General features: G+C 43.0%; 1 protein-coding gene across 1 annotated transcript in view; it reads left to right on the top strand.

Annotated features, from left to right (window-relative positions):
- The window catches only part of EMP3 (epithelial membrane protein 3 (MAM blood group)), a 107,764-nt gene extending 92,227 nt beyond the window's left edge, over positions 1 to 15,537 (top strand). Inside the window, exons 4-5 of the mRNA XM_085616475.1 lie at positions 9,349 to 9,489; positions 13,233 to 15,537. Coding sequence (XP_085472601.1) covers positions 9,349 to 9,489; positions 13,233 to 13,402 — 311 coding nt within the window. The 3' untranslated portion in view covers positions 13,403 to 15,537. The remainder of the gene's footprint in view (positions 1 to 9,348; positions 9,490 to 13,232) is intronic.
- The last annotated feature ends 2,972 nt before the right edge of the window (positions 15,538 to 18,509 follow it).

Below are 18,509 nucleotides of genomic sequence, written 5' to 3'. Positions count from 1 at the left end.
ACCTGTCTTTGTGAATCACCCCAAAAATGTACAATACTCTATTAGTAAAAGCGCAGAAAGGGAATAGTCTTTTCTATTTGCACTAACTGTGTATGAATATTCCCTGATTGTAAGAAATTGGATTATTAATTGGGATGGTTGCTGCCCACCTCAAGGAATAATCACAGCCCATGTCAGGGTGAACGCCTAAAATCACCAATTTAACCTAAGCGGAACCCACTGTTAGCTATGGCACTGAGCAGGTTTTAAATTATGTGAAAAGTATTTCTGCAGTATCAAAACAGTAAGAGTCAAAATACGAAACAATACATTTCCCAAACTGAATTTGAAAACTATAGTAAAAGTTACTAAACCAAATGACACTAAAATGATAAACATCCAATAAGGAGAACTGGAGATATGATGTTTTAAAGCCTTAAGTAGGAATACGACAAAGAAGCACAAAGTGCCAATGAGAGACCGGGAGCTGAGCTCCATTTAATGCTGACCATGATAGACTGCAGGTCAGATAGACCAACAGGTTGGTCATAGCCAAAGGTTTTACCTTCTAACTTAGTCCGTTAAATCCATATCCACCAGAGGAGTACACATATGAAGCCCCCCAGGACCTCAGGGGAAGCACTTGGAGACTCACAGGGTATCAGGCAGAGGCCAACAGTAAAGTCCAGTCCAGGTCTAGTTGCCACATGTCAGCTGGGCAGTTGTAGTAAAGGCCTCTTGTAGCTTGTTGTGTCCCCGTGACTTGAGCAGGAGGTCAGCCTTATGACCTGTGGTGTCCACTTTGTTGTCCTAGGTAGAAGTGGGAGCAGGTCCAGTCCTTTCGAGCTCCCCTCGGGTCTTAGACAGCATTTTCAGTTCTCTTCTGTTCTTCTTCAGGTCCAGGAGTGTTCTGAAGTGGGTGCCTGTAGATGCTACATTCATGCCTGGCCCGAGCTAGTGAGTGGGATTAACTCCTGGACACGCCCTTACCAATGGGATAAAAGTTCTTGTGGCCATACCTACCCACTTTGAGGTTTAACAATGTCAAAACTTTTCAGGCACACTGAACTTAGACTCTGAGGGCTAAGGAAATGTGTACGATAGTATCCCTCGTATCCTCCAACATCTAACCATAAAATCCAGCTTAGACAGCCACTGTCCAGAAGTCTGGTAGAACAAAAGTTGGGGTTTTCCAGTGGCCAGATCGAGGAAAAACAAGGACTGTTATGGCATCCTGTTTCCCTCCCTTTTTAGATCGAGCCTAGTGCAGCGCGCATGCGCTGCTCTAGGAAATGACCTTTTGGAATCGGTCTGCACTTTTCAAGCACTCGTGCTTGTTGCGGCATCCACCTTGCGGGAGCGAGCAGCGGCGCGCAGGGGCCATCTGTCTCCAGTAGTGTGGCCGCGTGCACTTGTTCAGATTTGCCTGTCTCGTCGCTTTCACTTTAGTGCCCTGTAATCTATGTGTCTAAAGTGTAGCATGTGTAAACAAACTTTTTATAATCATATGCTTTTTGAGCCTTAATGACTTTTGTTACGAGGGTATCTGCTTTGCGTGCTTTTACTGTGTTCTCATTGTGACCACTGCTGATGCTGCTGCACTTTATTTTGTAACTCCTTTAACTAATGAAAGCTAATTTTAACCATTTTAAATACTGCCCGCATATTTGAGGCTGCTTAGATCATAATACCTTTATCCGCTCCTCTGACCTCGCAATGCCCGTCTGTCAGAGCGGACCCGCCTACTTAGAGGTCAACTTTGTAGCCTTTCCACGCTCTGCACCCATATAAGCAGCACACTGGTGTGGCCGCGCAGTGTGTTACGAGGGTGACTGCTTTGCCTTTTTTTACTCTAGTCTTTTCATGCTCTGCACCCCTAAAAAGCAGCAAAAGGCAAGACCGTCTGCGCCAGTCCGTGCACCGACCGTGCACAGCGCCAGCCATGCTGCCCGTTTGGAGAAAGTCGGAGCTGGAGACAAGAGGTATTATTACTCCATGGAACAGCTACTTGAGATTGGAGCAGCAGAGGGTAGGAGAGGCAGGCTCAGGTTAGAGGAGACTGCAGGGCCTGTATCTGATTTTGTGAAAAGAGGTAGCCTTAAATGTGGGTTGCTTAATGTTAGATCCCTACCCAAGCATTATTTGGAAGTCCAATTGTTAATAGAAACGTATGACCTAGATGTGTTGTTCACGACTGAAATGTGGACACACCTTGGATCAGAATTGGAATTGGGATTGGCGTGCCCATCTGGATACAAAGCCTTCCACAAACCTCGATTAAGTGGTAGAGGTGGCGGTGTGGGAGTCATTTTCAAAGAAATTTGGGACTTTGCTCCAGTTATGTTATGTTATGTTATTTTATATTTATAAAGCGCACAGATGCCACAGCCAAGCGGCGTCCCGGCGCTATAAAAGGACGAGCAACATAACACCAGATATATAGTACCAGCCACGATCACTAAACCAAAGGAAACAAAAAAGTTTTCACAGCTTTTCTGAAAGGCAGCAAGTCAGAAATAGAACGGATGCTAACAGGCAGTGTGTTCCAGAGGCTCGCTGCCAAAACCCCAAATGAACGGCCGCCCATTCTGGCTTTTTTAAAACGGGGAACCTTAACCAGGAATTGACCCGTTGAACGTAGTGTTCTAGCAGGGGTGTAGTAGGAGATGGTCTGAGCTAAAATAGGAGGAGAGGCAAACTTCAGAATTTTAAAAACCAGGCACAATACTTTGAACTTTATCCTCTGCCTAACGGGCAACCAATGAAGATCAGAAATGGGACGCCTGACTGAGCAAAACTTAGGCAAACCAATCAACATTTGAGCGGCCGCATTTTGCACACGCTGAAGGCGTGTGAGCTCTGCTTGGTTGGTGCCCAATAAAAGTGCGCTGGCATAATCTAATCTAGAGAGAATCATGGCCTGAACTATAAGTTGCCTAGTAGAGGCGTCGAAAGATTTAAAAATAGGCCTAAGGCTCTGAAGAACACCAAAACAGGTACCCGCCACTTTTTTTGTGTGAGGGGTAAATGATAAGTTGGCGTCAAGCAAAACCCCAAGATTCTTCACCTGGGTTACCGGAATAGGAGTTTGGCCGAGTTCTGACGGCCACCAATCGTCTCCCCAAAGGGGAGCTTCTTTGCCCAACACCAAAACTTCAGTTTTAGTGGCATTAAGTTGGAGACGGTTATCGGTCATCCAGCTTGCCACCTCCCTAAGGGCTCTCTGAAAATTGGAGGCATTCAGCGCAGTATTCCCATTTAGTGCGACCGCTAATTGAGTGTCATCGGCATATGACACCATGGTTATGCCCCATTTATTGGCAACCCCCATAAGCGGTCTCCCATACAAGTTAAACAGGGTCGGACTGAGTGCCGAACCCTGCGGAACTCCTTGGGAAATAAGGCGAGGAGAAGATTCATAGGGGGATGTACACACTTTAAAGGTACGCTCAGCCAAAAATGAACGAAACCAATCTAAAGCAGTACCCTCCACTCCGGCTTCTCTTAATCTCTGGAGCAGAATCGGGTGGGAAACAGTGTTGAAAGCGGCACTAAGATCCAAAAGGATCAGTGCCGCCATCTGTCCAGAGTCTAACAGTCTTCGTAGATGCTCAACCATAGCCACCAAAGCTGTCTCAGTGCTATGGCCTGCTCTGAAGCCATTCTGGGAGGGATGAAGGATACCTGTGTTTAAAAGATGACCAGATAGAATATTATTAACATGAGCCTCAGCAATCTTAGAGACCCATGGAAGCAAAGAGATGGGCCGGTAATGTTCTGGTTATGTCCTCTTAATATTGATGAGCTAGAGGGCATTGAGCTTTTGGGATTCCTATTAAAGGATCCCAAAGGACAAGTACTAACTGGCATAGTCAGCTACAGACCTCCTGGAATAGCCAGTCCTCAACTACAGCAGGGGTTCATTGAGGTCCTGAGCAATCTGGCACTGACTCACTCCAGACTGCTTGTCATAGGGGATTTCAATTTATGGCCCAACGGGATTCTAGATACAGGATATCATAATCTCATCCAATCCTGTGGAAATTTAAACTTACAATAATGGGTTATGGGACCCACACACAAGGGGGGGACACACTTTGGATCTAGTGTTCTCTGAAGAACAGATAATGGGAACAGTTGATGTCCTACCGGTGTGTTGGTTGGACCATCACCTGATTGTTTTTCAGTTGGATAATCCCAGGATGAATAAACCGATTCCTAAGAAAGTCAGGAACTTCCAAAGCAGGGACTGGAAGGGTCTCCTGAAAAAGAGAATGGTATTCTCAATATTTCTGTTGAATGAGGAATGTGATGTAAATAAGCAGGTGGAAGAAAATGATGTAACATACTGCGAGCAAATAACCACTAGGCTGGACCAAGTTGCCCCTATCAAAATACATAAAAAATTAGGTAGACCGTCAGCCCCATGGTTTAATGAAAAACTGAGAAACCTGAAGCTGGGCTGTAAGCAAGCAGAAAGGAAATGGCGTAGGAATATGCAGACGAAATTTCCTGGAGAATGGCAATAGTAGAGCATAAAAAAGAAATTCTTGTAGAAAAAACAGAGTTCTTTGCAGACTCCATTCTGAAGGCACAAAATAGTACCCAAAGTGTCTTCAGGATAGTAGACAATCTGATCAATCCAGATTGCTCAAAGAATGAGATTGTGCCTAGTCAGAAACTATGTGATAGCCTGGCAACTTTCTTTGAGGACAAGATTAGTAATATCATTGATGGACTCAAATCGGATAATACGCCCAAGGAATCATTGCCTGCAAAACGGGCAGGGGTGGACAACTCCCACTCCCTGGATCATTTTAACACACTCTGTGAGGAAGATTTCCATAAAATGGCCATAGGGTTATCTTCAGTTTCCCCTCTGGATCCGCTACCACATAAAATCTGGAAGGAGCTGGCTTCTGAACTCTTACCGGCACTACTGCAAATTTGCACTCAATCGCTGACTAGTGGTTCTGTGCCAACTTGCTGGAAACAAGCTTTGGTAACGCCCCTCCTGAAAAAAGCATCACTCGATTCGGCATGGTCGAAAGGCACCCCTTCCTGCACAAAAACAATCTCCCCATGACGCATGCATCCTGGCACCACGGTGCAAGGTTGCCTGTGCCGGCGCATGGCAGCTGTTTGTGCACCAGCGCAGGGAAGAGCACAGGAATGCGACATATCCTTGTAAATATATTGCATTCCTGTGCTCTGAAAGTGGTGCAGCCAAAAGGCTTGCTGTTGGAAATGTCCCTTTTTGCAGGGTCATCCCTAAACTTTTTGCCTTCCTCCTGTATTTTTTCTGACCTGTTTGTGTTGTTTTTATGACTCTGGGCACTTTACCACTGCTGATCAGTGCTAAAGTGCATATGCTCTCCCTTTGTAAATATGACCATGTGAGTTGGTATACCCATGATTGGCTTATTTGGTTTACCTGTAAGTCCCTAGTAGCGTGGCCTGTGTGTGCCCAGGGCTGGTAAACCAAATGCTGCTGGTGGGCCTGCAGTGCTGGTTTGCGCCACCCACAGAAGCAGCTTGTAAAGTGTGTCTCAGACCTGCCACTGCAGAGTCTGTGTGCAATCCAGAACTGCCATCTTGGCTATGAAGTGCACCCACTTCCCAGCCCCTGAACCTTCCCTTGGCATCATGTAAGTCACCCCTATGGTAGGGTGCATTGTATGTGTAAGGTAGGACATGCCATGGTGTGTGTAGCATGTCCTGGTAGTGAATTACACCCAATTTCGTTTTTCACTACTACAAAGCTACCTGTTCCCCATAGGCCAGAAAGGACAGTTTTGATTATTACATTCTATAATCCTAACTGACCTAAGTAACATGGTAGAAAAATGAATTTAGTATGCCTGAGCTCAGAATATTTAAATATATCTTTTAGTGAAGTTTATTTTTATATTCTGTGTTTGAAAATACCACTTTCAGAAAGTAGGTATTTTCTTGTCTAAGCCTTCCAGTGTGCTCTGCTGTTATGTGTATTGGTTGTCTGGTTTTGGAGGGACAGGGCAGGCTGAGTCAGACCTGGGTTGAATAGAGAGATCTGCATTTGGAGTATGGGGAGGGGTAGCTCCTTGACCTGAATAGGCCTGTGCCTGGCAAGGTGAATGCTGGCTCCACCTCCTACTGTGTGTCTGATGGCAGACCCCCTCTTTCTGAAAGGAAGGATGCAGCCTGGAAAACAAAGTGCTCCAGGACTGAGCAGAACTAGTTCTGGCTGGGTTCAGTGACTTGTAGCTTTTGAAAACAAAGACTTTTGGAGTATGAATATCTGTGCTGAAACCCCTACAATTTGTATTGCTCCTGGACATCAAGGCGAACCTATGTCCGTGTAACTGAAGAAATCTGCAGGAGGTGACTATCCTTGTGCTTGTGTGCTGTTTCTTGGATTGGCCTGCAGTGGTTATCATTGGACTTGGAAGAATAGGGAAAAGGACTTTGAAAGAACTTTTATTAATCTTGTTAAAGCAATCACCCAAGGGCTAGGAGAGAGCTAGCCTCCTGCTGAAGTCTCAGGCACATCAGCCTTCACCCCCAGCCTCCTGATTCCTCCCAGCGAGGATTTCTATCTGCAGGTGAGGCTCCTGTGAGTTCCAGGGTCTCTAGTTCTACCACAGAGAAGAGAGTGCTGAAATCATCGCTAACGCCCGTTTGCGAGCCGCCGCAGCTGAAAGCGCACCGGAAAATCATCGCGTTGCTGCCTCTGAGTGCTCGCAACCAAAGATCATCGCATCGCACGTTTGCGGGCTGCCAAGTGCTTGCTAACCCCACAGATCATCGCATCAAGATCATCGCATCACGACATCGCAGCGTGGACGCCGGGCGTCCGCCATTTTTATCACATCGCATCAGGATCGTCGGTTCCTCGCGGAGCGCCATTTCTTCTCATCGCAACCCGATCGCACACGCAACAGGATCGTCGCCTCGTCTCCTCCCTCGCGGCAAGGAGTCATCGCATCAACGGCCTAGCGTGCAGAAGTTTGTCGCCTTGTCCCCGCACGCATCAGCAGATCAGCGCATCGTCTCCTCCCTCGCGGCAAGGATTCATCGCATCGCCGGCCACGCGTGCAGAAAATCATCGCTACAGCTTCTTTGCGACATTTTGTTGGTTTTGCTACGAAATCCAGGTACTTTGTAAGTAAAAGGGTCGCAGAGACCACTGCTTTGAACTGAACTCCTCTTTGCACACTTTGAACTATTTTTGCAGCATTTCAAGAGTAATCCTATTTTACAGTATTGTGGCTGTTTATCGTTATTGGTCTTGTGTTAAGTCTATATATAAAGATACTTATTTTTTATAACTACTTGTGTGGTGTCCCTTTCTAGTGTTCTTCACTGTGTTACTGTGTATGGTCATAAATGCTTCACACACTGCCTCTGAGATAAGCCTAGCTGCTCGTGCTACGTTACCACAGGGTAGAGCAGGGATTATCAAAGGGTGTAGCCCTCTTACTCTGACTTAGGAAGAAGGGTCCCTACTTGGACAGTGGCCAGCCATTGCCAACTAGAGACCCCCATTTCTAACACTTGCGATGCCAGGCTGCGGCACCTTCTTGTAAATCTGCCCCTATGTGTTTATCTTTCTCAGTACCTCCACTGAGAGTGCAAGTCTTCCATCACCTGGTGTTAAAAACTACTGACACATCTCTTTGTATAATGGGAAGTAGCCTGCCACTGCTGCCAGTTGTACTTTGTTGAGTGATGGGGTCTTTCTATGCTGCCACTCACTGGTCAGAAAACGATATAGAATTCCATACTGACAGGAACCACAGAAAACTGTTAAGTCTCCATATATAGGTTATGCAGTAGACCATGAGGCATATTGGGTACTGCATAGATTTTAAGATGACCCCCAGCAGACTAGATTAACTCATTCTGATTCAAGTCCTGTGTTTTTAGCTCTCGTCTACAGACTGCTTTTAGCATGTGTTGTCAAAGTGCTCTTGTGGGCTATAGTAATACTTACAGTGGCCTTTGTGTCCTCCCATTGCCTACCATTGGTTGCCTTTCTTGCCACTCTCATTTGCTTGCTTTTTATTCTATGGCACTTCTTTCTCTGCTTGTATTTGCCCCTATGTTGAAGCATAGCTTCTTTACCATCCTTTTCATTGGATGACTTGTATCCTTCCACTGCTTACATTCATGGAATTACTTTTTTTTTCTTTCAGTACTGATACTTTGGAATGTATGCGTTTCTTTGCTCTTCTCTCCTGTGCTGGCCCCCCTTGAAATTCGCCCTGTAATTTCTGTGTCACTTCCCTCTATACAGCTGTTGCTTCTCCCACTCTTCCCCGCCCCACTATCCTCCGCTCTCTTCGTATTTCTACTATTCTGCTCCTCAACTCATCTGTTGTATCTCCCCCTTCCCCTCTTGGGTTTTTCTCAGTTTTAATTAAAAGAATAATTATTCATTTAATTATCTTTTTAATGTTTTTTTCACACCTTCCTAGAAAAAATTTGATTCGAAACACTTTTTAAGTGTTTTTTTTACAAGATCGGTGTCTATCATCTTGGAATGGTAAATAAAAATAAAAAACAAAATTGCCACCATGTTATGACGCATGCACAGTCACTATCATGTAATCTTCATGCGAATCAATTCAATCATTTGTGTTGGTAGCTTGGAGACTGCAAAAATCATTAATAATCTTTACAAAGATGGTACCTTGTTCTGGCATTATTTAATCTTTACATAGATGGTGCTTTGTTCTGGCATAGATTAGCAGATATGCAGCACCATCATTAAGGCGGTCTCCGCCCAATATTCTGAGCACAGCAAAGGGAAGTCATTGCAGTCCAATTAAAAATGTAGAATACAATCATTGTTAAGTTGGAGCACTTAATGTCAAAGAATATTATGTGACTAGTCACACAGTAGGCACACTTCAAGTGACATATTTCTAGTCAGAAATAAACCAACAAATTATGCATATTTAGTGTTGGTGCTGACGCTGCCATAGACTCATGACCCATATGTGTAAACGAGTGATGACGAGTGTGTGCTTATGCATCATCACGGTCTTTTTTTCTGATGCTGTTCAGCGTGGACTATAACTGTTTGTTTGTTTCTGCTACTGCTGAACAGCACTGGCCAAACATTTTTGGGCAAAGTCAATAGGCCTGCATTGGCAAAGCTGAAAGGGGAGACTTATTGACTTTACCACTGCTTGTTTGCTACATTATGGGTTAAATCTCCTTGCATTTATAATGAGAAAAGAAAACTACAAGACTTGGACAGCAAAACAAAGAGAACTGGATAAACTCAGTGAGCCATTTTGAGAGATCTCCTTTGCTGATCTTCAAAAAGATAAAATTGTTTAAATGCTAACTCGTCTAACAGAACTGTTTTTTTCCGTGCAGATTGGTTCCACGCCGTCCAGGCCCTGATGGTGCTCTCCGTCCTGTTCTCCAGCTTCTCCTTCATCCTCTTCATGTGGCAGCTCTACACCATGGCACGTGGAGGGCTCTTCTACGCCACGGGCCTCTTCCAGATCTTTGCTAGTAAGGGCTCTTTGCTGCCTTTGTCTTCCTATGTTCTTTTGTTTATTTTCAATTTCCGGGTCTAATTTATCCACTCAAACCTCTCAACCAGGGCACAAGTCCAAAACAAGCATTTGCGGTGCAATAGGTCTCGCATTTACGAGAGTTTCAGTATTGGCACTGCATTAGCTTAAACTCTCTCAAATGCGAGACCTATTGCATTGCAAATTACTGGCACTCATGCAGCACTTTCACATTCATGGAGGCCGCGCCCCTTTCTTAAGACAAACCGCATCTAAAGAAAGGGGCGAGGCTGACTTTAAAGTCAAACCGCGGCAAGGGGTGCTTTTACAAAAATAAGCATCTGTTTGTCAAGTTGACAAACATATTTTTTTTGTGGTAAAAGCACCCATGCCCCACTTTCACTTTAATAGCGGCCGCGCCCCTTTCTTTAGACGCCTTTAGGCGCAGCCTCCATGAATGTGAAAGTGCCGCATGGGCGCTAGTAAACAAAAAAAAAAAAAGTAAGCACGGCTGCTATACTTAAAGTGGACCGCACCGCTAAAATAAATAAAGAAACGTGGCCACTACAGTTAAAGTGGATTGCCATTAGTAAATAAAATCAAAAGAGGCGGCGTGCTATGACGTGGTGGGTGGGATAGGGGAAATTCATTAAACAATATAGTGCTCACCGCCAAGATAAAGCAGACCATGTAACAAGACAAGTAAAAGGTCCAGTTGTTATGGGAGGTAACAAATGCACACAAGGAGGTACGAAGGTGGGACTAACAAGCCTAAAAATGACTCTGAAGGCAGCGTTGTTATCTGTAAAATTCGTCATACAATCTGTATTTCCAACGATTGTGTTTTAATGCTTTCACATTTTTACAATGTCTTTAGCATAGTAACGTATCTTTACATGCTATATAAACCAGTTTAATATGGCCGCCAATTTCATTCTAACATTACCACATACAACACCCATTATTAACATCATACCTCCATACCAATCCAACATGGCCGCCATGTAGCGCATGAATTAATATACTCGAATCAGTTAAAACCCAACACTAGCCTAACACGATCGATCTTTCAACCCATTGTTGTTTACTGCCACGTAACTCATGAATTAATATATCTGATTCCGTTCAACACATTTTTTAAGACCCAACACAAGCTCACTAGTTTAACATGATCTTTCGATCTATTGTTGTTTACCTACAGCCATCATACAAACTTTTAAACAGTTATTCATGGCCACCAAGTCCGCTCGTTGTAAACAGTCTATCTGCACCCCTTTTCAGTTTTCACACCCTAGTGTGGCGAATTCAGCTTCGTCATTTAAGCGCGTCCATTTCATCGCTAAAAATAACAACTTGCTGAACGGATGCACGAAATTTTGGCCGCCTAATGTAAGTAATCCTCAAAACTTTATCTACTTTAACCAATTTAAATGGTATATTACCATATTTAAACTAACGGTAACGTTTATCGTGACCTATTGTACATAGCCTTTACTAAGCCAATCAATAGTACCACCTTGTGAAATGGCCATATACACTTTCATACATACACTATGAGTTTACAAACAAATAATACACTTGAGGTACACTCGCCCCCCATATACGGTACCTTCACTTAGTCGGCAAACGAACACCACATAAAGACAACATTATTTGAATGTTTCATTATTTAAAGTTTCTAAAAGTCTCCTCACCTTGATTGTGTTTACAGGCTTGTCCCTGATGAAGGGTTGTGCGAAACCCGAAATGCATTGGACAATGAATAAGCATTAGCGATTTGAACACGTTATACAACGTCGTGATTTCATGAATCCAAATCTTGAAAAAACTTTTTTGAAAAAACTTTATTGAATCTTTCATCAAGCAATGAATAAAATTGCCGGATCTACAAAACATTGAAGCGCTTAGCGTTTTTTCTGGTGTGCCCAGGGGGACACACTCAAGTTTGAATATACGTCACCCCAGGAGCACCCAATAACTTCTTAAAAATTGTACAACATTTCAAATTTGGTTGTCGCGCACGCAGATATTTAGCATTTACGAAGGGCAATGACACAAGCCAATAAAAAATATGGGCGGGGCTTCAAAGCCATACTCCAATACTGCATGCCTCACAGCAACGAATGCGCTGCCCAGCTCGACCTAAAAAGAAGTGGGGGGACTAACAAAGTATACAAGTGACTTCATGGTGCATGATATCACAGCGTAACATCACAGCGCTGCAACACAGGGAGAGCATCATAACCCATGACCTCGCAGAAAGTGACATCATAAGGAGTGACATCAGATCTTAACACTTCACACATACGTTTTGCAGGTCTATCATGAGTACATTTGAGCGCATTGCGAGAATTAACAAGTGAGATTTTGCATCAGAGTTTTGTAAAAAAAGTGACGCATCCCCCGACGCAAAACATAGGCCTCAGCGTACACATTTATTTTGTAAAAACTTTGCCACAAAGAAATTGGCAACAAGGAGAGATGTGGTAGTAAATATAGCACAGTGAGGTATAAAGGACATGTGGCTCCTACGCCTTGTAACCCTGTCTTATGTAACACATCCTGTACATTGATATACATACTTATATGATTTATTGTCAATGTATAATGTGCATGTGTGATGTAAAGCGGTCTGACACCTTGCATTGGGATGATAAGTGCCTATAAAATATAAAATAATGGTATTTAAAATGTTATTTGTGTAAAAAAACTGGGACAGACCAGCACATTTGCCATACTCACAGTGCATGCATATCTCTTATATACAGGGATTAAACAAAGTGAAAAGCATGTCTCTCTTAAGTATTTCTGAAGAGGTAACACGCTGTGTAACTTTGATTCACCTCCCTTGCATCTAGGTGTGAGGCTCAGATAGCTCCGAACTAGGATAGTGGACCAAAGGGAGGCCTGGTGGTCCCTTAAATTTAGCCTTTGTTATGGGCCAGCTGGAGACCGAAATACGAAAGCCTCCTAACAGCATGCGCGTTGCTGCTCTGAAAGAAAGCAGGCAATGTGCAGGCGCGGTGCTGAATGTGTCTTGGTGCCTGAAAATTACTCTGGGATAAGTTCAACATATTTCAGTGAGGCCCACTTCTTCCAGGGTGGACGGCATCCACCTTGTGAAAATATTGGGTGGACGCCATGTACCCGCCTGTACCCCCAACTTGTGCCCTGCTCTCAAACCTGAACCTGCATCACTTTTACCTCTCCGCCCGCCACACCCATTCTGGTATTTGGAATATGCAAGGTTTGAATGCCTATGAAAGTCACCAATTAAAACTTTTCCTGGCTGGTCACCAAAAAAGGTTGGCAATGTCAAATATTCTGTTTTACAATATTGAATTTGCCACACACTAATAAGTAGTGTAATTATATAGCACTCTCAACAAGGTCGCTTTGGTAACATATATTATTTGACATACTGCACAGACCAATGAGAGTGCAGTAGATTAAAAGGGATGCATGATATTTAGCAGGGTTGGGGTTGAATTGGGATTGCATAGATGACAGAAAAGAAATTCATTTAAAGTAACTGTATAACAATTAACAAAATGTCAACATATGGTTTTAATTAAGACAATTGTACCCAGGGTGTGGAGAGGCTCCATCTCCTAAGAATGGTATAGTCGCTCACCTGGTCGGCAAACAATCTGAAGATGCATTACGCCTCGTTCTGGTTCATGTCGCATGGAAACTGCACTGTGTCGTTGAGTGACTACTTACCCTTCTGTCTTGTTGCAGGTCTGTCTGTCTTCACCTCTGCTGTGATCTATGCTTGCCACGTCTCTGAGTTCCACACTGGTCGACTGAAGGATGGCTACTTCGGCTACTGCTTTGTGTTGGCATGGGTGGCCTTCCCTCTCTCCATGATCAGCGGCATTATGTACATCCACCTACGCAAGCGGGAGTGAGGTGAATAGTAGGACCTGCCTTGCCATCTGAGAAGACTTTACAGATAAAGGTGCACAGTGGGCAACCTGACCAGATTTTGTCTCCTCCAGCTTGCCTGTCGCGATCGCTCCCTACCTAGGACACCATTTCCAGATTTACGGACCAATGCAGAGTTATATTGAGTCTGCGATATGCTCAGAACATGTTGTTGAACAGGCATCAATTGCCTCTTTTAGTTATCCCACCAGGATTGACTGATTCCACTTAGTAAAATGATTCATCCAAAGGAGAAAGGGATGTCAGTTTCATCTTGTGCCAACTCCAGGTAGTGCCAGCAAGACTAGCCACCAGACAGAACATGATGGATATTAGAAAAACCCCTATGCCTTAGCATGAAGCTGAGAGTGACCTCACACCTTCCTCCCTCAGAAATATTATTGTGTTCTTCAAAGACTGTCTAACCGTCCAGCAATGCCAGAAACCAGGCACAGCCCCGGGAAACAGAATCCGAAAGCCCATCAGGACACGAGTGGACAGGGCCGAGAAGAAGAAAGAGGTGGAGACATTCCTTCTCTAATCACTGGCACTACACATTGTTTTACTTTTCCTAAAAGAAGGAAGAAGCCTCACCCAGAAGAAATCCTACCGTAACTGAAAAGGACCTTTTTATCCAATAATGAACAGCAGTTAGTGGTGTAATGGTAAAAAATGAGTCTACTTTTTATGTATCCTTAAAGCCGGTTGCAGCTGGTAGCATCTTATGAAAATCGGTATTTTTTCTACATTTTTGTTGGAATATTCCATTATGAAGACGTTTATCTTACAAAGTTATTTACATGTAATGATGTAATGTTAAAGTATACATATAACTAACACAGATACTCTTTTAGATCTGTTGAAGAGACAACCCATTATTCATTGTCAAATAAATGAGTGTGTGCTTGGACAGAGGGGGGAGTCATCCAGTTCAACGTGGAATATGCATCACCCAGCTGTATTAAGAATGGACTTCAATGTGGTAAACCTCCAAGCAAGATGTATTATTGTGTAATCCTTGTACGATTCACATCAATTTGAGCAGTTGGCCTCCTTGTTCCAGCACAGAGTAGAAATTCACACACTCCTCCCAATGATATGGCCTCTGCCGAGCATGCGCAGTACAGTGAAGGGCAGTCACTGCGGTCCCATTAAAAAAGTGCAACGCAAGCATTGTTGTCTTGCTGCGCATAATGTCAGTAAATATTGTGTGAAGGATCTCTGAGCAGGCACGCTTCTGCTATCAATCTTTTTTACCCCGAAAACATACTCTATGAATAATTATTACAAATGTACGGACGTTAATCTAAATTTTATAATTGAAAATAGAAACAGAAGTTCACTAGTGTAATTTACATATAAATTCTGCCACAGCTGTGCCATAAGCAATCAAATTCAATAGTTAGAAAAGATGCTATGTTTAAAAAGCAATGCAAGCATCTTGATCTTAGGCGATCGACAATAGTATTAATTAGAGGGACAATTTATCTAAGGAATGGCAGACACGAAGGGAGTCAGAGAAAGGATAAAAACAAAGGCTAGTGTCGAAAAAATAGCTCCCAACATAATGCCCAGCGTTCCAGTGTACCTTCGTGAAATCTGGTCACAGTGAGCTCTCCCAAACTCCTTTTGCAGGCAACTGTGTCGCTGGGATGTGTATCCATGCATATAGGGCCACTTTTATTTCATAAAACTGGTATATTTATTAGAAACCCATTACTAAAATTTGTGGACACGCTGAGGGCAACGAGTGAAGAGGGTTTGTCCAATAACACCTCTGGTTGCCCTCTCCTCTTTTTAGTATCCACACTGGATAGACACACAGCGCATAGATCTGTAGGTCTGTTGAGGACCCAGGAAAGAGACCTCTTCATAAAAAAGAATTAATAGAGACATGACAGCAAGGAAAGAGCTCCCTCCGTCCAATGTGACTCTTTTATACTGGTTAGACATTATGAGACCACATTTGGTCTTATACTTCCCATCACATGATCACGAATAAAAGTGCTTAGTGCCTCACCATATTAAAATCACATTATTTGTTATTGTTCGCAATGCTTGAATGCTCATGATGCTGCAACCATTGTTTTTTTTTAAAAATAAATAAGACTAACATATGTTTTTCTTTCTCTTTCTTAAATCATTGTCTTAGTTTCTTAGAATGTGGTTTCCACAGAAAATGATGTGCCTTATTTACTATATTTGTATCTACATGGAATATGAATGTCTATGCAATGTCTCAGATTCTTCACTGTAATATATACATGCCGAATTACTTGATGGCGTTTTCATTGCAGTAAAACAACCACTATGGAAGTCCTTCAACTCTGTTACTGACTCTTCAAAAATCTTACAGTTTATTGCACTTGACTGTTCAGCTCTAAAGCCTGCTTTATCTAGGACCTGCAGAGCACATTATTTCGATCAATTCAGTCCCACGTTTGCGATTACACAATCTGAACAATTTTATCCACATTTGACCATATTCTTAAGAAAACAGTTTTAAACGTAGAGACAAATTATGGCAGCATCTAATGTGGGGTTGAGCGTGGCCACGTCAATGTCGAGGCCAGGAGATCATGGAGGAATTCTAACAGTTCCCAATCCAACAGAGCAGCCCTCTTGGCGGGAAGGAGAGGCGATGCTAATAACTAAGCATCACCTAAGACTGCAAAAGAAAATTTAAAGCAAAAATAAAATTAAAAATGGTTCTCCCAAATTCTTGAAATCAAAGGGCAAATATTCCAACGGGTAACAGAAAAGAGTTCCGAGAATGTTCACCAGGACCAACCCCAATGTTTACATTCAAACAGGATATTAAACAGAACCACTTTTGGCGCGTTACTTGTGTTAGAAAAGGTAGATCCGCAGGATCCGTGGGAGGCAGAGTGGATTCAAAACTGGGCCAAAAATAATCTACAAACAGCCTCTCACTTGGTCATTTTATCATTACATTTATTAATATAGTGAGTACAAAATGATACAAAACAGAAACGCAATTGTATTCTCTCGGCACATAAGCTGTCTAAAGAAACAATACACAATCCAGATTAAAAAGACGTCATCAAATAACTAGGTCGTTTAGAATAAGAAACAAATACTCTACACAAGGAAAAATAACAACGTGTTCTCAGAATGAAACAGCCAGTAAATTATGCACTTGTTGAGCAAGTTTGTTATTTAGTCAAAATAAGCCAAGAGTCGGGTTGTGCCAAAGAAGCTAAAGTGAGCCTGCAGTTAATAGAGTTTTATAACAAATAATAAAGCAGATATGTAAAATATGAGAAAAGCACAGAAATAAAAAAAACAAGCTCTGGGAAATGGCTCTAAATGAAAAAGCAGCTCATACCAACAGAGATCTGAGAAGAATAAAGCCGAAATAAAAGAGTACCCCCAACAGTAACTCATGTCTACTGATAGTGTTTTAAACAATACACATTATACAGAACAAAATTGTGACATTTTAAATACATAACATTCAGCAACGGATTTACAAAATTATTATTGTTATTATTACTATTAGCAGAATTTGTTAAGCGCATGGCTACCCGAATCAGACTTCCCAGCGCTAGCCATCCCTGCTGAAACTATCCCATTACATTTTAAACAAATAGGTTTTCAACTACTTTCTGAAATTCGGCAGATTGATATCAAGTCTAAGAATGACTGGCAGAGAGTTCCACAGTTCTGGGCCAAGTAGGCGAAGGACTGACCACCACTTCTTTTGATTCTTGCAACAGTGAGAAGGCCTAGCTTGGTTGACCTGAGTTCTCTGCTTGCCTTGTTAGGTTTTATCAGATTCTGAAGAATCTGTGGACTTGACTGTCCGGAGTGATACCCAGATTTTACACCTCTAGTTTGGGGAAAGGGTGATTTCCTAAGGACAGAAGCCATGTGAGTTGGTCTCATAACGATGTGTTATTACCAACTACCATGACCTCTGTTTTCTCCCCATTTAATTTGAGGAAAGCCTCACTGCCATCCACTTGGTGACTTGCTCTAAGCAGCTATTGAGTTTTTGGGATACTGGCTCACCATTAGGAGAGAGAGAAACAATAATCTGGGTGTCAGCGTAAGAGATCATAGCGAAACCAAAGGAACATATAATGTCTGCGACTGGACGGACATATATGTTAAAAAGTGTTGGGCTGATGGAAGACCCCTGCGGTACACCACACTTTACGTGATGTATCTTGGAACAGAATGGCACTTTGCTGACTTGAAATCTCCTGTTGGATAAGAAAGATGTTAGTCAATTTAGCACCTTTCCCATAATGCCTCTCATTTCCAATCTTCGAAGGAGAACAGTGTGTGATACCGTGTCAAAGGCTGTTCTCAAATCTAAAAGGTTAAGGGCAGCCAACCAATCCTGATGTAGGAATTGCTTTAACCCCTTGCGTGCTTCGGACGGCCCCCTGTGATAGGCGGTTTTAAAAAAGGGATTCACAATAGTGTAGAGTTCCTTAAAAGAGCCTGGCTGATCCTGCTTGCAAAGTTTTTCAACCGGGCTTTTTGAATAGCGTGCTGATATATTTTCAGCGCCTGTCTATAGACCTGTTCATCGCTATCACTATAATGAGCCCTCCACTCTCTTTCAGACCTCTTACAAGCTTTCTTTAGCTCCACCAGCTCTGTAGAAAACCACTGGGCTTTGTAACAGGACTGGGGCTTCTTGCTTACCCTCAGAGGAACCAATCTCTCTAGGACACTATTGATCCAGTTGGTGAATGCTGAATATGCTGTTGTAATGTCTCCAACGAACTCAGGAGCAGAATTTTGCAAGGGCGTTTCCCAGTCATGCTGTTCCAATTTGGACCATTGCCGGGCCAGCCTCTTCCCAGATTTATTAGGAATCTTTATTCCTGATTTTGGGATGTCAAACAGAATTAAAAAATGATCAGACCCGCTAAATGGTAGAGGGGCCCCAAGTCATATATTATGAATATTAGAAAAAATAGGGTCCAGTAGTATATGGCTTTTGTTGTGCGTAGGGATCTCAACTCGTTTGGGAAGCTGGAGAGCTGATAAATCCAGAAGTAAATTAGCTGCCAGTGTACAGCCCTTGTCTTCGAAATGTAAATTGAGATCGCC

This window comes from Triturus cristatus, chromosome 7 (assembly GCF_964204655.1).
Source record: "Triturus cristatus chromosome 7, aTriCri1.1, whole genome shotgun sequence".
NCBI classification, from domain to species: domain Eukaryota; kingdom Metazoa; phylum Chordata; class Amphibia; order Caudata; family Salamandridae; genus Triturus; species Triturus cristatus.
This window is presented reverse-complemented; position numbering and strand designations above follow the sequence as displayed.